Here is a 24,909-nt window from a genome sequence, read left to right on the forward strand (position 1 = left end):
CACTTCTGGTCACTCCATCTCAAAAAAGATACAGAACAATTAGAAAAGGTACAGAGAAGGGCAACAAAAATGACTGAAAATGTATGAAACAGCTTCCACATAAGGATATATTAAAAAGACTGGGACTGTTCAGCTCAGAAAAGAGAAGGCTAAGGGGGGATATGATAGAGGTCTATGAAATCATGACTGGTGTGGAGAAAGTGAAAAAGGAAGTGTTATTTACTCCTTTGCATAACACAAGAACCAGGGGTCTCCCAATGAAATTAATAGGCAGCAGTTTTAAAAGAAACGTAAGCAAGTACTTCTTCACACATCAGACCCCCTCAATCTGTGGTACCCATTGCCAGGGATGTTGTGAAGGCCAAAAGTATAATTGGATTAAAAAATAATTAGGTAAATTCATGGAGGATAGGTCCATCAATAGCTATTAGCCAAAATGGTCAGGGACGCAACCCCATGCTCTGGGTGTCCCTAAACCACTGATTACCAGAAGCTGGTACTGGATGTCAGGATGGATCACTCCCTAATTGCCCTGTTCTGTTCACTCCCTCTGAAGCATCTAACCACTGTCAGAAGATAGGATGCTGGGCTAGATGGACCATTGATTTAATTTAGTATGACTATTCTTACATTCTTATGAAATGCTAATAGGAATCGTCTGTATAGGATCAAAAGTTGAAGCTGGAAACAAGGTGGTCTTAGTCAATTCCCCTACCATCTCAGGATTATCCCTTTCATATTCTCACAGGCATTCAAATAAAGAACTTTCCCCCCCCTATTTTTACTGTGGTAAGAGGTATGTGCCTTTATCGGACTATCCCCATTATTAGCACAGTGTCCTGGTGATTCCAGCGGGCTTAAATCTGGGCAACTTTATTTGTTGGTTTGGAGCCCATAGGTTAGATCCTCAGCTGGTATAAGTTTTCATAGCTTCACTGACTTAACGGAGCTATGGTAACTTACGGAAACAGATGATCTGCCCCCACCTATTTTATTTGCTTTGAAACAAATAATACAAATATATTGTACTTCTGCTATGCTTGCACCCTCAAGGAGGGTTTCAAATCAGTATCTGTATATTGTTTCTTCTATGATACTGACCTTCCTCCAGGTGTGCATTCTGGTTATCTGAATTATCTTTAGGAAAAGACAAAGAGGTCTTCTGCAGCTGCTTGAATTCTTGCTGAAGGTATATTTTCTTTATTTCACACAGGGTTTCAATGTGAACTTTGTGAGAAAACTAAGTAAGAAAACTGACAGTTACAAGATATACAACAATTAGCAATAACAATACTATTATACAGGATAGAAAACTTTCCCCTGAATTAAATATTAGTAAGATGAAAACGAGTGTCCCAAATGTTGAAATCTGACACATTAGTTGAGTCCCTTTTGTTACTGCCCTTCATTATCAGTACTTACCTGCTTTCTCATCACCTCCTCTGTCACAGAGTTTTAACTAAAACAATCTTAATGTGCTAAAGACATTCTCAACTGACACTGAGTTGTCTAGAGAAGAGTGCAGATTTTTAAAAAATTGATAAATCTGAATTCAACTATCCTCTCTTTCAGGATTTCAATTCCACGATTTTTCACCATTTTGATTAAATGAACTGTGACTACCTCTTATGACAACATACCTAGATTTGGATTTGTTGAGTTCTTTCCTTCTTTCTTATGTTTCATCCGCCACATTTCAACTTATTCCAGTTCTGAGCTCAATCTATGACTAACATTTGGGATCAGTCATGTTAGTCATGCAGATGTGCCATAGTTTTTCTGAATCATTTTATGATTCAATCCTTGCGCAATTCTCATTCTTTGATATTGATTACAGCAAACCAAATGTCCACAGACTGCACAGTACTATCACCACTCTCCAATTTGTCAAGTCTCTGAAACTTCCTTCAATTGCTTTTGTAAGTTTAGTGCCTCCCTGCATGTTATGTTTTGATCATACTCTTCCTCATGCTCAGTACAAATTTCAACAAATCACAGCTACATTTTGTTGACAACAGTGGTATCAAAGTGGAGGAAGTGTTGCCTTATATATCAAAAGTGTATACATTTGGACTGAGATTGAGATGGAAATAGGAGACAGACTTGTTGAAAATATCTAGATAAGGATAAAAGGGCTAAAAAACCAAGGGTGATGTCATGGTAGGGGTCTACTACAGACCACCTAACCAGGAAGAAGAGGTGGATGAGGCTTTTTATAAACAACTAACAAAATCATCCAAGGCACAGGACTTGGTGGTCATGGGGGCCTTCAACTACCGAGACATCTGTTGGGAAAATAAGACAGCAGGGTATGGATTAGCCAACAGGTTATTCGAATGTATTGGAGACAATTTTTTAATTCAGAAGATGGAGAAAGTTACTAGGGAAGAGGCTGCTCTAGATTTGATTTTGACAAATAGGGAGGAACTGGTTGAGAATTTGAAAGTGGAAGGGAGCTTGGATGAAAGTGATCATGAAATGATAGAATTCATGATTCTAAGGAATGGTAAGAGGGAAAACAGCACATTATAGATAATGGATTTCAAGAAGGCAGACGTTAGCAAACTCAGGGCGTTGGTAGGTAAGATCCCATGCGAAGCAAGTCTAAGGGGAAAAACAGTTCAAGTTAGTTGGCAGTTTTTCAAAAAGACGTTATTAGGGCACAAGAGCAAACTATCCCACTGCGCAGGAAAGACAGGAAGTATGACAAGAGACCACCCTGGCTTAACTAGGAGATCTTCAATAATCTGAAACTCAAAAAAAGAATCCTATAAAAAGTGGAAACTAGGTAAATTACAAAGGATGAATATAAACAAACACTAGCATGTAGGACAATATTAAGAAAGACCAAGGCACAAAACGAGATTAAACTACCTAGAGACATAAATGATAACAAGAAAACATTTTACAAATATATTAGAACAGCAGTTCTCAACCAGGGCTCCGCGGGCCCCTAGGGGGCCACGAGCAGGTTTGACGGGGTCCGCCAAAATAAACCAGAGAGCAGGGCCAGCGTTAGACTCCCTGGGGCCCAGGGCAGAAAGCTGAATCCTGAGCCCCGCTGCTCTGGACTGAAGCCAAAGCCTGAGCAACTTAGCTTCGAGGGGCACCCTATGGCATGAGGTCCTGGGAACTGATCTGCTTGTTACCCCTAACACTAGCCCTGGCTATTAATCTACTGAAAAACCGTTTCAGTGGCACAACATAGCATATTGGGTGGGAGCACTCAGAAGGAAAAAGGTTGAGAATCCCTGCATTACAAGCAAGAGGAAGACCAAGGACAGGAAAGGCCGTTTACTCAATGAGGGGGGAAAAACAATAACAAAAATTGTGGAAATGGCAGAAGTACTAAATGATTTTTTGTTTCAGTTTTCACCAAAAAGTTTAGTAGCAACTGGACATCTAACATTGAACGCCAGTGAAAATGAGATAGGATCAGAGACTAAATAGGGAAAGAACAAGTTAAAAATTACTTAGACACATTAGATGTCTTCAAGTCACCAGGGTCTGATGAAATACATCCTAGAATACTCAAGGAGCTGACTGAGGAGATATCTGAGCCATTAGCGATTATCTTTGAAAAGTCATGGAAGGCGAATGAGATTCCAGAGGACTGGAAAAGGGCAAATATAGTGCCAATTTATAAAAAAAGGGAATAAGAACAACCTGGGGAATTCTAGACCAGACAGCTAAACTTCAGTACCCGAAAAGACAGCGGTGCAAATATTAAGCAATCAATTTGCAAATATCTAGATGATAATAAGGTGGTAATTTACAGTCAGCATGAATTTGTCAAGAACAAATCATGTCAAACCAAGCTAATAGCTTTCTTTGACAAGGTACAAGCCTTGTGGATGAGGAGAAGCAGTAGATGTGGCATTCTTGACTTTAGTAAGGCTTTTGATACTGTCTTGCATGACCCTCTCATAAACAAACTAGGGAAATACAACCTACATGGAGCTACTATAAGGTGGGTGCATAACTGGTTGGAAAACTGTTCCCAGAGAGAGAGTAATTATCAGTGGTTCATCATCAAGCTGGATGGGCATATCAAATGGAGTCCCACAGGGATCTGTTCTGAGTCCTGTTCTGTTCAATAGCTTCATCAGTGATTTAGATAATGGCAGAGAGAGTAAATTTATGACGTTTGCGGCCGATACCAAGCTGGGAGGGGTTTCAACTGTTTTGGAGGGTAGGATTAAAATTCAAAATGATCTGGACAAACTAGAAGTCTGAAGTAAACAGGATGAAATTCAATAAAGACAAATGCAAAGTATTCCACTTAGGAAGGAACAATCAGTTGCACGCATACAAAATGGAAAATGACTGTCTAAGAAGGAGTACTGTGGGAAGGGATCTGGGGATCATAGTGGATCACAAGCTAAATATGAGTCAACAGTGAAACACTTATTGAGAAAATAGCAAACATAATTCTGGGATGTATTAGCAGGAGTGTTGTAAGCAAGACACAAGAAGTAATTCTTCCGCTCTTCTCCATACTGATTAGGCCTCATCTGGACTATCATGTCCAGTTCTGGGCACCACATTTCAGGAAACATGTGCACAAACTGGAAAAAGTCCAGAGAAAAGCAACAAAAAATGACTAAAGGTCTAGAAAACATGACTTATGAAGGAAGATTGAAAAAACTAGGTCTGTTTAGTCTGGAGAAAAGATGACTGAGGGGGGACATGGTAACAGTTGTCAAGTACATAAAAACTTGTTATAAGGAAATGTGTTCTCATTAACCTCTGAGGACAGGACAAGAACTAATGGCCTTAAATTGCAGCAACGGCAGTTCAGGTTGGACATTAGGAAAAACTTCCTAACTGTCAGGGTGGTTAAACACTGGAATAAATTGCCTAGGGAGGTTGTGGAATCTCCATCATTGGAGATTTTTAAGAGCAGGTTAGACAAACACCTGTCAGGGATAGTCTAGATAATACTTAGTCCTGCCTTGGGTGCAGGAGAGTGGACTAGAAGACCTCTTGAGGTCCCTTCCAGTCCTACGATTCTATGATTATTTTGAGAGGTACCACAACAACTTTGATATGCCCATTCCTTTCTTTCTAATGTTTTAGAATAGTTAAAAATGTAACTCAAAATTGAAATTTGAGGCTAATATTTCTCATATAAAAATCTTTCAAATATATGTTATATTCAAATAAATACTTCAGAGTGACCAAAAAGTTCAAAAAATGAAAATCTGATAAAAACATAGAAATGTCCACACAGTTGATTTTTGTTTGAAAAAAACAAATAAAAAAGGTCCTCACAACCCTGCTTCCAGGGGCTTTAAAAATTTATTCATATTATTTCATTAGAAAAAGAAACATCAATACCTGTAGTGATAAGTGACTGTTGTGCACTGTACCTTTGGGTGAGTTTCATTATCCTCTCTCTCTGAGATTAAAAACTTTATTTGAAGCAGCTGAAGTTAGAGAGTATGCAAATAGCTTTTGTTGCCCTTTATTAAAACTACAATCAGGCCCAATCCCACAGAAATGTGGAAACAAACATTTGAGCTTATATCTGAAGATGAAGGAGCAAAAGCACAGCAGTAGATCCAATTCTCCTCACATCAGTGAAAGTCAGAAGGAACTCTACTGAAGTTACTGGATTTACAAATGTAAATTTGGTGTAGGAGGAGAATCAGTTCATGTGCATTCTGGTTTTATTCCTAGAAACACTGTGTGGCACTGTACTGCCAGTGCATTCCCACATACTTAAACTAGCATCTAAACAAATATAGTTAGGATGAGGTCAGCCTTACCTCTTTAGTTCCTTTAAGATGTAGGCCCTCATGCCAATCAGGGCCTAAGGCACTGCCAAGTTTGTCAGCTGCTGCCACACTTCCCTCTTCCTTCTCGTTTCCTGAAGTCAAGGATGTGGAGAATATCAGACTCAACATGTACACAATGTAAAGACCTTATACACTATTATACAATCCTCACAACTCCAAAGGATTCTGAACTAAGAGAGTAGTGCGACCTTGTGGTGGGAAAGGAGGATAACAATGTGCTGGAGTCAAAACACTTCACTACTTCTAGAACACATCATACTTCAGGATTGTAATCTTATTATTTGATATTCTTAAGAACACCTTTCACCCCTTAGCCACCACTCACATGCAACCAGATATAGAGTAAAAAGTAACTGTGGTGTGAAAGCACACAGCTACAGTACAACAGATTAAAGGAGCTGTTCCAGCAGACCCTTACTCACATGAATCAATGGGGCTACTCATGTGAACAGAGAACTGCAGCCCCTCACTGTAACACAGAAAAAATATTAATATCTAAATTAAAACAGATGGGGGAATTTTAAAAAGCATCTAGCGTAATGAGATCTTTAATGACCACAATCAGCTGGAAATCTTAGTTTTGTGCCTTATCCAAAAGAAATTGTATCGAGCAGTAGCATCTCCTAGCACTCTGCAGGGGCATTAGTTCAGTACTGACTAAGAGGGTAGAGTGCTTCCAATTACCAGTATTACTTCCTGCAGCACTTGGCCAATTATATAATATGCAACATCATCAGATAGAGACAGAGATACATGCCTACATACCAGTATATAAATTAAATAATCTTTAGAGAACAATATTACACAAACATTTTAGCAGTATAATAATTAAAATCCTTCTTATGTTTGTTTTTGTAAAGAGGGAATGCTATTTTGAACAGTGAAGCTTTTCTGAACATTGCTAATTCAGCTGATCTCAGGTTTACGTATGATTTTGGATGTTGCTTTAAATTCAAATGCCAACTAATATGCTAGTACACTAAAGCAAGGAGTGTATTTTACTGTTTGCACAATACCGTCTGTCGTATATTTGGTTCTTTTACATGCAATTGCAGTCTCTAATTTCTCAGCAGTTAGCTTTGGAATAAGGAATTCAGCTGCTCCCGCATCAAAGAAAGTATTCCCAATGGCTTTGTCTTTGATGGCCCAAATTACTTCACATCCTTCAATTTCATACCTGGAAAGCACATTTCAACAATGGATAAAATTATGGGTTGCCACAGAGGAAATCTTTATGAGTGATCTAGATCAGCGGTTCTCAAACTTTAGCAACCGGAGGCCCCCCATTTCGATTTAAAAATTTTTGGGGACCCCCTTTGCCCTGCCCCTTCACCGAGGCCCCACCTCTTCTCCAAGCCCCTGCCCTCCACTCGCTCCATCCCCCCTTCCTCTGTTGCTTGCTCTCCCCCACCCTCACTCGCTTTCACCAGGCCATGGCAGGGAGTTGGGATGCGGAAAGGTGGTGAGAGCTCTGGCTGGGGGTGCAGGCCTTGGGGTGGGGCTGGGGATAAGGGGTTTGGAGTGCGGGAGAAGACTCCGGGCTCAGGGCTCCGAGAGGGAGTTTGGGTCCAGGAGGGGACTCTGGGCTGGGGCAGAGGTGGCGGGGGTGGGGTGGGGTGGGAGGGGTGCGGGGTCCCGGTAGCGTTTACTGTGGCTCCCAGGAAGCAGCCACCAGGTTCCTATGGCCCCTAGGCGGATGCGTGGCCAGTAAGGCTCTGTGCGTTGCCCTCGGACCTGCAGACGCCACCCCCACAGCTGCCATTGGTCACAGTTCCTGGCCAATGGAAGCTGTGGAGCCGGCACTCAGACGGGGGCAGTGCACAGAGCCTCTCTGGCTGCCCCTGTGCCTCGGGTCAACAGGGAACTGGCGGCCACTTCCAGGAGCTGCACAGAACAAGGGCAGGTAGGGAGCCTGACTATGAGGGAGGGAGGGAGGGAGGGAGGGAAGGGGAGGAGTTGAGCAGCGGGACCCGCGGATCCCCTGGGTTGGAGTCTGCAGACCCCAGTTTGAGAAACGCTGATCTAGATTAAAGAAGGGCAGGGGCTTTCATTCCTAAACATGGAAACAAAGTTAATGCCTCCCCGGTGAAAGAAGAAGTTCTGTGCATCCTATTTTCATGTCCTTTAGTACTGGTTATGGAGATTACATGTTATCCCCCTTTTTATGAGGCAAATCTACATATACGTATACAGTACTAAACGTCACTAATGGATCCAAGAACCTAGAGCATCATGACAAGACCCCCCCCTCTCCCACAACCCGGTCAATCCACTACAGTACCTAAAGAAAGTCTTTGCCTGATGAGAGAAAAACCATAAGCAAGACTATCCTGGATCCTCCAATTTGGTGATCCCTGCAGCATCCCCCACCACTTCAGCCTCAATTCAGAGTAGGGGGCAAGAATCCCTCCAGCACATTATCCTCATTCCAACACCAATCCTGGTATTAAAAGGACTTCAGAGGAAGGTGTAAGAACCACACAGTTGGCAGATCTGCTCCATACTCCCACATTAGGTCTCATTCTAATCTCTAGTAGTTAGAGAATAGCTTAAACCCTAAAGCACAAGCTTTAACATCCCTTTCAATTATTTTTACATTAGTTTAACTCCGGATGTTATCCATATAAATGTCCAATCCCTTTTTGAATCTTGCTGAATTTTTGGCCTCAATGATTTTCTGTGATAATGAGTTCCACAGTCCAATTATATGTTGTGTGAAAGTATTTCCTTTTATCAATACCCTTACTAAATATAAACAAACACTAATTATAACTTTATTATAAAGCTTTTTTAAAAAAATCTTAAGATAACACACACTTGGATAGCCCAGTTGTTCTAGTCTTTATTTGCACACATTTCTCAATAACTTAAGAAAATAATTTACTTACACTAATTCGAGTGCAATGCCACCATTTCCCACAACTGCTATTCTTTTAGCTTTAGCCAAATGATTCTGAAAGACCTATATTGAGAAAAAAGGACAGCTTACAGTCTTTTAGTCACTCAAACTTGATCAATTTACATAATTTAATATTTCTCAAATTCTCAAATGTATAATTTTAATAATTATTATATTAATGATTATGAATGATATACATCTAATTATGTTAAGGCATTTTATTGAAGTTAATTAAGACACTATAGCTCTGTTGGGATGTCACAGTGTGCCTTTACTATATTGCTTTAATAGATAAATAAACTGAGGAGGGGAAAGGTAAATGATTTAGTTAAGACTAAATGGCAGAGCTTGTAATGGAATCCAGGAGTCTCTCCCTTGTCCTAACCACTAAAGCACATTTCTTCCCATATTTTAAAATGTATTTAAAAGCCAACATTGAAATCATGTTCTGTTTGAGACCAATTTTATTTCTCTCAATATCTTGTAAAAAGTCAAAATGGACCAGGATAAGGAGACTGTTTTGCATTTATAACATTGATTTAACAGTAAGGTTCTTAGATTTGCCACAGACAGTTTTGTTTGCCTGGAAAAGATTTTGAAAAAGAAAATTTAATTAAGTCCTTGAATTACATAACTTATAATGAACAAGAGATGCTGCTATTCAGAAAACAAAAAATACAAGACAGTATTTTGTAACATATCATCCCCACTTGGGACACTATATTTTAAACAAAAATCTGCATCCACTGGGACTGAATAGCTCATTGCACAGAAAGCCATTACATTTTAAACTGTTTATTTGAATCTGGTCCAGATCAGCGGTGACCAAGAGTCATGACAATCTGGCTAAAAAATGTATGGTGTAGCCATATCTATACTGTAGTAAGCAAGAAAATATGGGGAAGCTTGCTCCCTATTTTCAATCTGGCACCTGTCACCAGCACAAAATAAACTACTATTTTGCTTATTCTGAAGGTTCTCATGATGGGAACCCTCTCTATCCATTCATGAGCTGTTTTTGAAAATAAAGATCTTATTTTTTAAATAAGATAAATAAATTTTTAAATGGCATTTCAGAGCTGCTACTTTGCTTCTAAAAATGTATAACAATGGTTTCTATTATTTATTTCTGATATTAGAATAACATCTTGTTTATCCATTTCATTCCACAATAATTTTTACGCTATACTGTGACTAACCACATGTGCGTGGTTAGGATGCAAAATGTTAACATGTTTATGAACCATGAAAATATGTTACCTGAGCACTGTCAGTATCCCGGATTCCTAATACATATGGGTTTTCTTCAAAAATTAACTTAGGTTTTGCTCCTGCACATAGGCAAAGTTTTTCATATATACACTGTTTGCCATCTTCTGTGAAAATTTTCTGTTAAAAGATTAAAAAGGAAAACCATCTATATAGGTCAACTAAGAAAACCCAGGGTACACCTTAAAATCAGAGTATTTTGCTGGTATCAAAATCTGTAACCGGCTATGGGAAAAAGTAAAAAAAAACTAAGCAAGTCCTCTCTCTCTCTAACTGATTAAATATCTAGCAGTTTATACTATGCTCACGACAGTGCTATGTGAGTTCTTAAATCAGGAAAATGGAAACTGCATATAGTAAACTCAATAAGATTACAAGACAAAATATAAAGCTTGCCTCTTGGTGGCATGCTGTATTTTCTTATGCTGTTGAGGGAAGAGTTTGTTTTGCACAGTGGACTGTTTTTTACTAGCTTGTATATCATGGCAAAACCTACACTGCTTTCCTTGTCCAAGAGCTATTTTTTATATTGGAGATTTCTTCTGTATTTTATAGAATGGAAGTCTGTGACTAATTTACTTGTATGTACACAGAATTCTGTTGGGGGAGCCTGAGGTATAAATAGTTGCTTTTGCGGGTCTGTGTTCAAAATAATGTTTTTTTCCCCAGGTCTTTCAAAGAATATAAGTGCCATGGATGCAACTCTACATATTGCCACATCTGGTCAACCAAATGTCTGACACAAAGTTCATTAAAGTCAATGGAAAGGGTACCACTGACTTCAACAGACACTGGATCAAATTCTAAAAGAGCAACATTGTTAGGTTCTGGAAGAAGCCACAACAAGCTGCAGCATAGAACATTTAAAATGCAACATTTTCTGAGCTTATTTGCTGTTCTCCACCTCAGAGACTGCTATATTACAATGGTTCTGTACATCTTGTAGAAAGCGTTGGGGTCCTTTGAGATGAAAGATGATGTACACATGCAATATGGCTGAGACTTTTGGGGGATTACCCAGACCTTAAAAGGATCCGTCACCACCTGCCTTGTAATCTTGAGTGCCTAAATGCTAAAATATATGGGCTCAGAGCCCTGACACTAATAGCCAGCCCACAAGCATAAAAGTCTCACCCTGGCTTCCATCTGCCTTATTACTCCTTGAAGGGTGACTATCAGCCCTTCCAATTCTCAGTTTCCACAAATCCGCCCACCCCAAGTTCTTAACTACCAGACACTCAGATATTTTCCCTCTAGTTCATCACCCCTGAAGGTGCAAAAACAGCCCCCATCCCCCCATTATCAGTTCATTTTAGCATATACACTCCAAACAATTTGCATACCAGAGAACTGGTTCTTGTAAAAATAAACAAAAAGTGTATATAATAGAAAAATCATAGATTCAAAGATGAAATAGTAAGGAAAAGCAAACACATACAAGTTACACAGAAAATAAACAAAAATACAACTTCTGGCTTTGCACTTCCATATTAGACAAACTCCTTTTTCTAATAAAAATTACCTATTGCTTTTAAACAGTTTCTCACAGTGCTCCCTAACCCAAGCAGGAGGATCCAGCATTCACAGATAGATCCCTGTCTTTGACACTGTGCAAAGTCAAACGATCTGATAGTTAAGAACTCAGGAAGGATGGATTTGCGGAGACTCAGGACCAGAAGGGCTGTTGGGGTCACCCTATAAGGAGTAACTAGGCTGGTGAAAGCGACGGTGAGACCTTTATGCCTGTGGTCTGGCTACTGGTGTCAGGGCTCTGAGCTATAGCAGCAAATCACAAAGGCCAACCAAGGTTACAGGGCAGGGGTTACCGAACCCATTACTGGCCTGAATGGTCCCCAAAATGTCACAATGGCCATCCCAGGGGACATCCCTAAAACAAAACCCACAACATCTTAATAAACCGCACACACAACAGTCTTAATAATGTATTATACCTGAGAACATACATCAGCCTAACAGATATAGAATACGAGTATACACCTTACCCTAAGTACAGTGAATTAATTACTGGTATACCAGTTACATATAATAGAAGCAAAAACACAGACTTGACGCCAGTGTGGGTAAACAAATAATACTGAGGTGAAAAACAAAGCCTTCCAACTTTACTCTGTAAATAAGACACTGAACAAGAATTAGAGAGACTGTGTGTACTATATTTTTGCTGTAGAACGGAGAAAAAAGTGTAGGGGTTTATTTATTTTGTTCTCCTGAGAATTAAAAGTAGGTATTTATTATAAATTTATAAAGTCAATACTATTTTTGGTTTCTCTTTGGCAACAAACCAAGTTACAGTTCACAGAGAGTGCCGATTAATGATTTAAGAATTTTTCAGGAATCTTAGTTCTACTATATCTGGCTTCATGATCAATCTCTTTGTTACGCTGCTCTAAAGATCCATGCAATATATTAGAGGAATCAGGAGTCTTGATCTAACCATCCTAACAACTGAATTTTTCTAATGAATTATGACCTATGATTGCTTTTTACCCCATTGCCTACATTTCTTCTAAAAGTGCACTATAAGTGAACTGTGACATTTCTTTTCTGTTCTAAATCTTGGTAAATTAATTTAAATCATTAGAAATTCCATTTTAATAACATATTTCATGTGAAAAATGGATCCCCTCTTAAACCCATTCAATTTCAGGATCCCTAGAAAATTAGGCAAAACAAAAATTCTCTTACATGCTCCTGACTTTTCAACTCTTTCACTCCAGACTCTATAACTTTAATGTTGGGATACCGTTTTTCTAACATAGTGCTTGGTTGTTCTTCAACATCAAACTCCTCTAGTGTTTTGGAGACCTATAGTTTAAAGAGTGAGAGAGAGAGAGAGAGAGAGAGAGAAATCATTTATGTTTTAATTGTTTTTCTTCTTTTATTAAGTTTTCAATTTAGATTGGAAAATAGATGATGTTCATTCCCAGTTTGTAAACTTAAAGCATCAAACCCACAGCAAATTCTTTCAACCAAGTTAGAAAGTTGCTGTTAAAATTAAGCAATTAGGTACATAATCTGTTAATAAATATTCCTGAGAAAGGCTCTCAGTAGTACGTTACTACTCAAAATGGAACTTGGACTTCTAAATCCCTATCTTGAGAAATTTAAATTTACACTAGATGAAGCACCTGAGACTATATTTGCCCCTTGGAGGATTAACTAGACCAGTGGTTCTCAGCACAGTACCTGTGGGAACCATGGCGCCCGCCGGGGCCTTTTTGTGTGCCTGCAGAACACCCTGTTGCTGAAATGCTGCTGCCAAGCGCGCCCACCGGAGAACCGCCCACCAAAATGCCACCGAGAAGCATTGCTGTTTCTTGGTGGCATTTCAGCAGCAACGCTTCTTGCCGCTGCTGCTTCTCGGCGGCATTTCGGCAGCAGAGTGTGCGGCGCCCGCCACAGTCTTCTGGGAATAGCAATACGCTATTCCCACAAGAAAGGCTGGGGAACCATTGGACTAGACAATCAAACAGGTCTTTCCCATATCTAAGTTCTATTATTATAAGTGGGGCTGGTAGAACCGTCTATTATTAAGGTAGCCTTACGCTTTCCATTTAAGAGGTTTCCCCCTCCCCCCCTCTCCTGCTGGTAATAGCTCATCTTAAGTGATCACTCTCGTAATAGCGTGTATGGTAACACCCATTGTTTCATGTTCTCTGTGTATATAAATCTCCCCACTGTATTTTCCACTGAATGCATCCGATGAAGTGAGCTCACGAAAGCTTATGCTCAAATAAATCTGTTAGTCTCTAAGGTGCCACAAGTACTCCTTTTCTTTTTGCTAATACAGACTAACACGGCCGCTACTATGAAACCTGTCATTTTAAGACTGTTTCCAGTTACTTATAACTTTGCAAAACTAAATTCATTTGGGCTGCAACAATCCATGCAGGGCCTTAGCCTAAATTTATTTGGAAAATTTTTAGACAGTTCAGTTGTTTTTAAGAACAAGGCTAGAAAAAAAATATGCTGTTCTGCCCACATTAAAAAATTCTGGTGACCTTCTTTTTGAACAGATCTATGACCCCTATGCTGTGAGCAGGGACTTGAAATTCAGCAGGGGGTGGCCTTTGTGTCAGGGATATGCATTTTGCTGTGAAAACATGCCCAAATTTGGCCAAGTGATAAAAGTGAATGAAAAATCCCAGTTCATACATGTATTCAGGAGAGACTTCTTAGAGATCCACAGCTAAAATCTCTGAAGATTCCTTCACTGAGCACGCTTGAGTCTTTCACAGCTCCTAGCGCAGACTGGTCTAACATTCATGCCATCTCCACACAGCAACTGAGCATAATCCATTCTCTCATAGCTCCTACCTGTGACCAAACTCTGCATAATCTATTCCCACAAAGCAACTGAGTATGCTCCAGCCCAGGGCTAGGGGGGGAAGTCAGACTTTCCCTGTAATGACTGCTCCGAGCTGGGGTGCGCGGTCTCCTCTGTTAGCTTCTTCCTCCACGCTGCCCTGGTGCCATCTGATTCAAATGCAGAGGAGGCAAAAGCCAGACCAGGGGGTGGGAAAGTAGTAGATTGGGAAAGGAGTCTGGTGAGACTGTGCCTAGAAGAGCACAGGGGAGAGAAACTGAGACTGGCTGGGCACAGAGATGGTGACACGGAGCCAGGATGGGGGAATGGAGTCTGAGATTGGGAGCTCGAGAGCTTGAGAAGGAAGCTGGAATAGGTCGGACAAGCAGACTGGGACTGGGAGCCAGGGAGAGAGGGGGAAAAAGGGCAAGAGACTGAAACCATATGCATAAGCATTTGCAGAGTCAGGCCCTAAATTATCTCCACTGAGTAAATGCTTTAGTAACTTTTATAGACGCCTACACACAACAAAAATTACGACTCTCTTACCTGTCTGAAATTTGTTACTGCTTTTATAACTGGAGAAGCAGTTACTAAGACAATATCTTCTGATGGAAATTCTGTAGCCAGCTTGGAAAGAAAGAGAGAGCATGATGAGTGAACACAGCTGTCAGTGGAATCTGACTTTAAATAAGACAATAACAGTACAAAAAAACCCAAAAGTTATCATATTAAGGATTTTAGTCTTGTAAAACCCAGAGACGTAGGCAAATATTACCTCCATTTTACAGAAGGGTAAACTTAGCTTGGGTGATATAATGGAAGTGAACCTGACTCCCAGGTCCAGGGTTTTATTTATTTACAGACATTTCCATAAGACTCACATCATGGCATGAATGCCTAACCACAAGGCGATCCTTCATACCATCACACTAGCCAAATTGGGAGGTGTAAAATTGGGAGGTGTCACACAAACTGAGATCTGAAGAGCCCGCATGCATGGAGTCCAATTATTAGTGGGCAGTGGTAACTCAGTTAAACACTTTTGACAGTAGAAAGAACGGTGAATATCTGGAATCTGAGTGAGTTTTATGAAAAATGGATTAATCTTTGGCTAATTATGGATTTTTTGATGTACTGGTTATATAATTAAGCTGTTTAAAAATTCATGTTTTGGTTATTTTTGCCAGGGAGAGCCTCACTGCCTTCTGTAGTCCCTCTAGCAGAAAGATACAATCACAGATCTGGTTTAAATTTCCATACATCATTGTTTCCGTAACACAGGGTCCAAGAATATGATCTTTGGGTAAGTGAAATGGCAAGTTTTTAAATTAAAGTACTTTAAAGTGGTAACAGCAAGTTTGTGCGTTCATCTGAAACACAGATTTTTAATTTGATGACAAAGCCTGTGCCGCAGCAAGAATGTGGCCTGTTACAAAGAGAGGGAGAGGCACATGGGCTTGCTTACGTTGGGGACAGTTCCCTTAGCAAGGAACCCCGATGTTCAGATCTCACCTCTTCTAAGTGCAGTATAAATTCTCATGCAATTCACTACATTTATTATTGACTAAGGGCAGGTAGGGTTGAAAGGGATAATTTTAAATTGTTGGACGCTAAGTAATTTTATTTTAAAGATTACTACAATTATTTAGTTTCAAGAAATAAAAAATGGTGGGCCAACTCTTATTATTTGTTTCTCTTACTGTCAACTTAGCGGTGTGGCTCCCACTATTTAGTCACAGGTACGTTAAGGGCTCCATGAGCAAGACTAAGCAAAATAATCACGGTTATTAACCAGCGATATTTTAATATTAAAAAAAAGGAAATATTAAACACCACAAATGACCAAACACAAATGATAAACCGGTTACTTCCATTACAACTTCTTCTGTATGTCTCTTTGTAGAGAGCTTTTGACAGGAATCACACTTTTAAGAGTAAACAGCCTCTGGTGGATACTTTTGTCTTGGTAAGATACGACTCAAGTATTTGGTTTCCCAAAATTATTGTGCATCCACTGTTTAGATACCTACGAACGTTTTATAATTTAGTCTCATGGAAGGTGGACTTGCTGGGTATTAATAAACAAACAACCAGTTTATAGTTCGCAAAGCAGGCAATCCTAACCACATCCTATGAAATAAGAAAAATTAAATCAATCAGAAAAAGCCAGTTAAGGAGCTGTCTTGAGACAGGCCAATTAACCAACATTAAGAATATTAAATCACACTATTTCTTGGGCCTTGTCTACACTACACAGTTTTGTTGACAAAAGTCAGATTTCATAGACAAAACACTGGCGGTATACATACTGAAATGCTCCTCCCGTGGATGCAACTCCCCTGCTATGCTGACCTAATAAAACCATCTCAACAAGCAACATAGAGCTTTTTTGCGATGTAGTTAGAGCAACACAGCGGCAGTGTAGACAACTTACTTTGTTATGTCACCCTAATTGGCCTCCAGAAAGTGTCCCACAATACCCATCATGACTGCTCTGGTCAGCAGTTTGAACTCTGCTGCCCTGAAGATACATAGATATGCACCCCTTCCCCATTTAAAGGCCCAGGAAATTTTGAAATTCCTCTTCCTGTTTGCTCGGCATGCACAGTTCAAACAGCTGACCATGCCAGCTTTACGCAACAGATGCGCACCCATGTGGAACACACTGGAGCTGTTGGATCTGCTGAATATATGGGGAGAGGAAGCTGTGCAGTCACAGCTTTGCACCAACTGTAGGAATTTCAATACCTACAGGCTGATTGCTATTGGCATGCAGGAGAAGGGGCACACAAGGGACACGCAGCAGCGTCATGCTAAAATCAAGGAGCTGAGACAGTCGTACCAGAAGGCAAGGGAGGCCAACCGTCGCTCTGGTGGAGGGCCAAAGATATGCTGCTTCTGTAAGGAGCTGCATGCCATCCTCAGCGGCGACCCCATCTCCACCGCCAAGAGCCCCATGGATACTTCGGGGGCACAGAGGCAGCGGCCAGCAGACTCAACTTCAGGGAGGAAGTGGTGGAGGACGATGTGGAGCACAAGGCAGGGTCATCAAGTGGCACAGTGAGTCAGCACCTCTTTTCCACTCTGGAAGGGTTTAGCTAATCCGAGCACTCTGGCTTTGGCGAGGATGCAGGAGAGGGGAGCTCTGGTAAGTACTCATTTTGCTTTCATACTGCATGGTGACAGGAGATTGATCTCTCATGTAGTTTGTTATATGGTAGAGGTGGGATAAGGAACAGAAATTAACAACAGAGCCTGTCCATCTACATAGTGGGGCCACAGCAGAAAAGTTTTTTCATGTACATGGGGATGTCTCTGGAATCCTCCATAGCGATCTCTAGAAAACTTTCCTGCAAGTACTCTGCAAGGTTCCTTGCCAGTGCTCCTTCGTTTCTACCCCCACTCTAGGAAACTTTGCAGCGCCACCCGACAACTATTTCTGCAGGAACCAGAGTGGCACACAGGCAAGCAGCATACAGAGCCGGTCTGAAACCACATGCATGCAGGAGATGCTCCCTTGCATCCTGAATTACCACGAGGAGTTAGATATCGGGTTCAATTACCCTTGCCTGTGCAAAAGGGTACCAGTATTCGGAATAGGCTCACTAGCCGCTAATAGTAACCCCTTCGAAAAGCATCCTTTGTATTTTCTTGTCCTTTCCTCCCCTCCCACCGCGAACTCACCATAATTGGGACTCGCGGCCACCTGCGTGCTATACAAAGGACAGTGAGAAAGAGGTGTGTGTAACTTTTGTGATTCACGTCTGTGAGCGCACTCACAATGCTGTCTCTGTTCATTGTTTCTTTGCCTTCTGCACATGTGCCCTTAAGAACACACTCCTCCACACTGGCAGAGCACCTCCATCAGATAAGGCAACCCAGGAGGATTAAGGAGGATATGTTTCAAGAAGTGCTGCAATCAACAGATGTAGCACATAGTGAAACAATTAATGAAAGACTGAGGCTGGATAGCCAGGAAGGGACACAGGCAGGAGCAGATGATAAACCTCCTGGAGGACCAGACAGAGATGTTGAAGTCCCTCAGAGCAATCAGAGCAAAATCTGAGCAAATCCATGCCTGACTCCCCATCCAGCCTCTACAGAACTCTGGTCCTTGCCCTCCCGCAACTCCCCTACCACAGTTATTGCGTGTTTCCGGTCTCTCACAGTAACCTGTGCAAGCCATGCTTGGGGAATGGTTTTCCAATGAAAACTGGAATTACACCCAGCTATGAGAGCCCTAACCGCAAGACTGTTTTGATTTTTATGTTCCCTGTTTGTCCAAAAGTTTGTGTTTTATCCCGTTATTAAACTTGAGTCTTAATAAGATGAGTCTTTGTGACATATATACATCACTCAGTGCTAACACTGAAACCACAGAGGCTATAGGTAGGAATATTTGCTCCTTGCAGTAAATGCTCCAGAAGCAAGCACTACCGGGAAAAGTAAACATTGCCTGGCTGCATGCATCACAGACAGACACATTACTAACAATCATTGTCAAAAGCTCCTTTAATACCTCCCTGATTTGAATAGCCTCCCGTTGCACCCTTCTGATTGCCCTTCTATCTGGCTGTTCAAAATCAGCAGCCAGTTGATCAGCCTCAGTGGCCCACCCCGGGGAAACTTTTTTCCCTTCAATTCACAATTATGGAGAGTACAGCAGGCCGCAATGACCATCAGAATATTTTCCTCATTCAGGTGTAACTGGAAAAAAGACAGCACCAGTGACCTTTTAATTGGCCAAAGGCACATGCAATGGTCATTCAGCACCTGCTAAGCCTATTGTTGAATTGCTCCTTGCTGCTGTCTAGGTTTTTGGTGTAAGGCTTCATGAGCCACGGGAGCAAGGGGTATGCAGGATGTCCAAGGATCACTATGGGCATTTGCATATTCCCCACTGGAACCTTCTGGTCTGGAAAGGAAGTCCCAGCATGCAGCTTTCTATATACTCCAGTGTTCTGAAAGATGCATACATCATGCACTTTCCCTGACCACCCCGCACTGATGTCAGTGAAATGGCTCCGGTGATCCACCAGCACCACCAAAACCATGGAGAAGTAGCCCTTTTGGTGGATGTACTCTGTTGCAAGATGATCGGGGATATGTGTTCTATCGCCTCGCCGCAGTTAGGGAATCCCATTACCTCAAAGCCACCAATTATTTCCTGGACATTATCAAAAGTCACAGTCCTTCGTAGCAGGAGGCGATTAATGGCCCTGCACACTTGCATCAGTGCAGCCCCCACGGTGGACTTTCCAACTCCAAACTGATTCGCAGCTGATTGGTAGCAGTCTGGAGTTGCCAACTTCCAAACAGCAATCGCACTTGCTTTTCTGCAGTCAGAGCAACTCTCATTCTGGTGTTCTTGAGCTGTAGTGCTGGGGCGAGCTCCGCACACAGTTCCAGAAAGGTGACTTTGCGCATCCGAAAGTTCTGCGGCCACTGCTCGTCATCCCATATGTGCATCACAATGTGATCCTGCCTCTCGGTGCTTGTTTCCCAATCTGAATATCGATGGTCCACTGTGGCAAGCTGGTCTGTGAATGCCAGCAGCAATCTTGAATTATTTATTTCCATGGCAGACAGCAGGGCAAGCATCACCAGCTCACTCTGTTTCGCAGCTCATGAAATACTGCAGGACTAGCCGCATTGTGTTCATAACGCTCATCACTAGAATGATCAGCAGCTCAGGATCCATGCTGTCAGGCACAGATGGCAAGCACACAGTTTACAAGGGCTGTTGAAAAATGGCACAAAATGAAGTAGGAAGTCCATGGAATGATGGGATGGAAAGAAATGCATCACAGGACGGCGAGCACATCACCATGATGCACAGTGATCCGTTCCCAGAGCTCCCAGCAGCAGAGGGTGACAAAGGATGGTGAGTTGCACAGTGGGATAGCTACCCACAATGCAAAGCTTTCTCTGTTGATGCAAGAGCAATGACTGAGCCATCACAAGGAGAGCGTTGTGTGGACATGCTCCACCGATGTTATTAAAGCATCTTACGATTGTAGACAAAACTTAAGTCAACTTAACTCTGCAGTGTAGATATGGCCTTGGTTTACCAATGTTTAGCCCCATCTTTTCTCCATTAATACATGGTCCAACCATTTTGTATTTATCAGGAGAAACTGTTAGTATTTTAAATAAATAACAGCATTTCAATCTTCCAACAAAATCATTACAAGAATTGTGAATCTAATCCTTTGGCAAAGTCGTAGTTAACTTTGTCTCGTGAATTCATGCTGAAGTTTTGGGAAGGTTTTCCTTGGGTTGGTAGGTTTCTTCTTGAGTCTTCTCTATTTTTCTTGTTTGCATGTGGCACCTTGCTTGTGGAGATGGACAGGATGAGCTGTGGAATGATTGCTGTCTAACCAGACTAGCGGATGGAAGCATCTGAGGTGCTCATTTCAGAGTCTTTTATACCATTCACCTTCCTATTTTCAAGAAATTATAGGAAAACACATCTATTTCAGGCTCATTTAGACTCAACTTGCTTGCCATCACTCTTATTAGCTTTGTGAATTCAGAGCTGGCTTAAGTGGCATTTTCAGCTCCTGAATATGCACTGCTTAATAAATACATGACGTTTATTTAATTACAGGTTTCAGAGTAACAGCCGCGTTAGTCTGTATTCGCAAAAAGAAAAGGAGTACTTGTGGCACCTTAGAGACTAAGGTTAGTCTCTAAGGTGCCACAAGTACTCCTTTTCTTTTTATTTAATTGCCTTTGTTTTTCTTGTGGCAGGAAAGATCCAGATAACTTTTAAAGTTAAAACTAACTCCTGCTTTTTATTCAGCCCATTTTCTGAGATATTCTTTCAATTTTATTAGAGTTTCACAGGAAATGAAATTCTGTTTTCAAAAAGTCCAAACACTCCTGTTCTTTATACAAAAGTTTTTAGTTCTTAAAACAGTCTTTTACAATTAAATAACTCTTACAAATTCTTTTGCTTCAATAATTAAAAGATGTTGACTCTACATGACAATTTTTGGAGCAATGATTTTCTTGTCTTCTTGAGCGGGATGAGATTTTGCATGTACATTGCCAGGAATTAATTAATTCCCCATTAATATAAATATTTTATATGTAAATGGCCTCTTACATTAAAAGAGAAAGAATAAGTTAAGAATTACTTAGACAAGTTAGATGATTTCAAATCAGCAGATGATTTCAAATCTGACGAAATACATCTTAGAATACTTAAGAAACTATCTGAAGAGATCTCTGAGCCGTTAATGATTATGTCTGAGAACAGGACAGGAGAGATCCTAGAGGACTGGAAAAGGGCAAATATAGTACCTACCTATAAAAAGAGGAATAAGGACAACCCAGAGAATTACAGACCAGTCAGTTTAACTTTGGTACTCAGAAAGTTAATGAAGCAAATAATCAAAACAAACAATCAGTTTGAAAGCAACTAGAAGCTAATAAAAACATAAAAATGGTCATTCTGGATCAGACCAATGGACTATCTAGACCAGTATCCTGTCTTCTGACAGTGGTCACTGCCAGGTGCTTCAGAGGGAATGAAGCGAACAAGGCAATTGGCAAGTCTCATCCTGTCCCAGATTCTGGAAGTCAGAGACTTAGGGTCACCCAGAGAATGGGGCTGCATCCCTGATCATCTTCCTAACAGCCATGGATGGACCTATCCTCCATGAACTCATCTATTTCTTTTTTGAACCCACCTACACTTTTGGCCTTCACATCTCCTGGCAACGAGTTCCACATACTGACTGTGTGTTGTATGCAAAAGTACTTCCTTGTGTTAGTTTTAAACCTGCTGCCTATTAATTTCATTGGGTGATGCCTTGTTCTTGTGTTATATGAAGCGTTAAATAACACTTCCTTTTTCACTTTCTCCACACCATTTGTGATTTTACATATCTATCTTATCTCCCTTAGTCATCTCTTTTCTAAGCTGAACAGTGCCAACCTTTCTACTCTCTCCCTATATGGAAGCTGTTCCATACCCCTGATCATTTTTATTGTCTTTCTCTGAACTTTTTCCAATTCTAATATCTTTCTGAGATGGGGAGATCAGAACTGCACACAGTATTCAAGGTGTGGCTGTACCATGGATTTATATGGTGGCATTATGATATTTTCTGTCTTATTTTCTAACCCTTTCCTCAGGATAACTTTTTTTTTTTTTTTAAACTGCTGCTGCACAATGAGCAGATGTTTTCAGAGAGGTGATAAGTAACAGTCAACCTGGATTTGTCAATAACAAATCATATCAAACCAACCTACTATCCTTTTTTGAGAAGGTAACAAGCCTTGCATATGGGAGAAAGCTGTAGATGTTTATATCTGAACTTTAGTAAGGCTTTTGATACTGTCTCACGTGATGTTCTGATAAACAAAGTAGGGAAATATAGCCTAGATAAACTTATAATAAGGTGGGTGCAGAACTGGTTGGAAAACCATACTCGGAAAGTAATAGTCAATGGTTCAGAGTCAAGCTGGAGGGGCATATAGAGTGGGGTCCTGTAGGGCCCTGTCCTAGATCCCACACTATTCAATATATTCATAAAATGATTTGGATAACGGCATAAGAGGGTACACTTATAAAGTTTGTGTACGATACCAAGCTGGGAGGAGCTGCAAGTGCTTTTGAGGACAGGATTAGAATTTAAAATCATTTTGACAAACTGGAAAAAATTATCTGAAATAAACAGGATGAAATTTAGGAAGGTCAAATTCAAAGTACTACACTTAGACAGGAATAATCAACTGCACAAGTACAAAATAGGAAATGACTGGTAAGAGTACTGCAGAAAAGGATCTGGGGGCTACAGTAGATCATAAAATTAATATGAGTCAACAATAAAAAACACTGTAGCAAAAAAAGCAAAATCATTTTGGGACACAAGTGTGGGGGCAGTATGAACAGCTGTGGGGGTGCACAGGCGAGGGAGACCGTGTGCACAGCTGTGTAGAGGGTGCACAGATGGGTGGGAGGGTATGGATAACAGTGGGGGTTGCACAGATGCAGGAGGGCTGTATGCACATCTGTGGGTTTGCTCAGATGGGGTCTGTACACTAGTGACGGAGGATGTGTGCACGGCCGAGGCGGGTGCCCAGAGGAGAGAGGGGCTGCGTGCACGGCCGAGGCGGGTGCCCAGAGGAGAGAGGGGCCTGTACAGGTGAGAGGGACTGTGTGCGCAGCCGAGGCAGGTGCCCAGGGGAAGGGGGGTGTAGAGCTGAGAGGGGCCGGGTGCACGGCCAAGGAGGGTGCCCAGGGGAAGGGGGGGTGTAGAGGTGAGAGGGGCCGTGTGCATGGCTGAGGGGGTGCCCGGAGGAAGAGGGATGTAGAGGTGAGAGGGGCCGCGTGCACGGTCGAGGGGGGTGCCCAGAGGAAGGGGCCTGTACAGGTGAGAGGGACTGTGTGCGCAGCCGAGGCGGGTGCCCAGGGGAAGGGGGGTGTAGAGCTGAGAGGGGCCGCGTGCACGGCCAAGGAGGGTGCCCAGAGGAAGGGGGGGTGTAGAGGTGAGAGGGGCTGTGTGCACGGCCGAGGGGGGTGCCCAGGTGAAGGGGGGTGTAAAGGTGAGAGGTGCTGGGTGCACGGCCGAGGGGGGTGCCCAGGGGAAGGGGGGTGTAAAGGTGAGAGGGGTTGCGTGCACGGCCGAGAGGGGTGCCCAGAGGAAGGGGCGTGCACAAGTGAGAGGAGCTGTGTGTGCGGCTGAGGGGGTGCCCGGAAGAAGGGGGTGTAGAGGTGAGGGAGACCGTGTGCACGGCTGAGGGGGGTTCCCAGGGGAAGGGGGCGTAGAGGTGAGAGGGGCTGCGTGCACAGCCGAGGGGGTTGCACAAAGGAAGGCGGGTGCAGTGGGGAGAGGGGTTGCGTGCACGGCCGAGAGGGGTGCCCAGAGGAAGGGGCGTGTACAAGTGAGAGGAGCTGTGTGCACGGCTGAGGGGTTCCCAGGGGAAGGGGGGGTGTAGAGGTGAGAGGGGCCGCGTGCGCGGCTGAGGCGGGTGCCAGGGGGAGGGGGGTGTAGAATTGAGAGGGGCCGCGTGCACGGCTGAGGGGGGTGGAAGGGTGTCGCGCGCGCCGCACTGACTGGCCGGTTGGGGGCCCGGGGAAAGGGTTGGGTGTCGCTCGCGGAGCGGTACCTACCCGCTCGGCGCAGGTGACTCCTGCAATCCCCCCTCCCACCACCACAAACCGGCCCCGCACGGGGACGGGAGCCGCCATCTCGACGCCTGGATCTAACAATAACGGTAGGAAGGGGAAGCTCTAGGTACAGTGCGCGGCGGAGCTCAAACTTTGTCCCTTCGCGTTTACGGTGCCGCCCGCCCACGTGACGTTGACGGCAGTTTGGAGGCGGAGCCCGCTGCGGGGGGCAGGGTCAGGCGTGAGCGAGGGCCGGGGTTCGAGGCTGGAGTCTGCTGAATCCTGCCCCGGAATGGCGTCAGAGGCAACGCTCCCCCGTTGTTTGCAGCGCGGGCAGGGTCACAGTAGTTTCAACCCCGGGAGTTAAAAAATGCCCATGAGTCACCCCACTCCCAAAATAATCCTGAGAGGTAAAAAATCCCCAGTCACCCCATGTATCTAATGTGGGGCTTTTGCCTTCTGGTTTTCAACCCATTGAAGCTCCCTT

General features: G+C 42.5%; 1 protein-coding gene across 4 annotated transcripts in view; it reads right to left on the reverse strand.

Moving 5' to 3' along the window:
• PYROXD1 (pyridine nucleotide-disulphide oxidoreductase domain 1) overlaps window positions 1–24,573 on the reverse strand; it is a 37,356-nt gene extending 12,783 nt beyond the window's left edge. For 3 of the 4 annotated variants that reach the window (XM_084645221.1, XM_084645220.1, XM_084645219.1), the window contains exons 1-8: window positions 24,426–24,573; window positions 14,846–14,926; window positions 12,676–12,795; window positions 9,961–10,089; window positions 8,690–8,763; window positions 6,818–6,978; window positions 5,772–5,872; window positions 1,102–1,240 (exon numbers count right to left, since the gene is read on the reverse strand). In XM_084645221.1, the coding sequence (XP_084501347.1) occupies window positions 1,102–1,240; window positions 5,772–5,872; window positions 6,818–6,978; window positions 8,690–8,763; window positions 9,961–10,089; window positions 12,676–12,795; window positions 14,846–14,926; window positions 24,426–24,503 (883 nt within the window). In that variant the 5' untranslated portion in view covers window positions 24,504–24,573. The remainder of the gene's footprint in view (window positions 1–1,101; window positions 1,241–5,771; window positions 5,873–6,817; window positions 6,979–8,689; window positions 8,764–9,960; window positions 10,090–12,675; window positions 12,796–14,845; window positions 14,927–24,425) is intronic. The other variant, XM_084645222.1, reaches the window with a different exon arrangement.
• Window positions 24,574–24,909: the final 336 nt, after the last annotated feature.

This window comes from Lepidochelys olivacea (assembly GCF_965140295.1).
Source record: "Lepidochelys olivacea isolate rLepOli2 genome assembly, chromosome: 1".
Lineage (NCBI taxonomy): Eukaryota > Metazoa > Chordata > Testudines > Cheloniidae > Lepidochelys > Lepidochelys olivacea.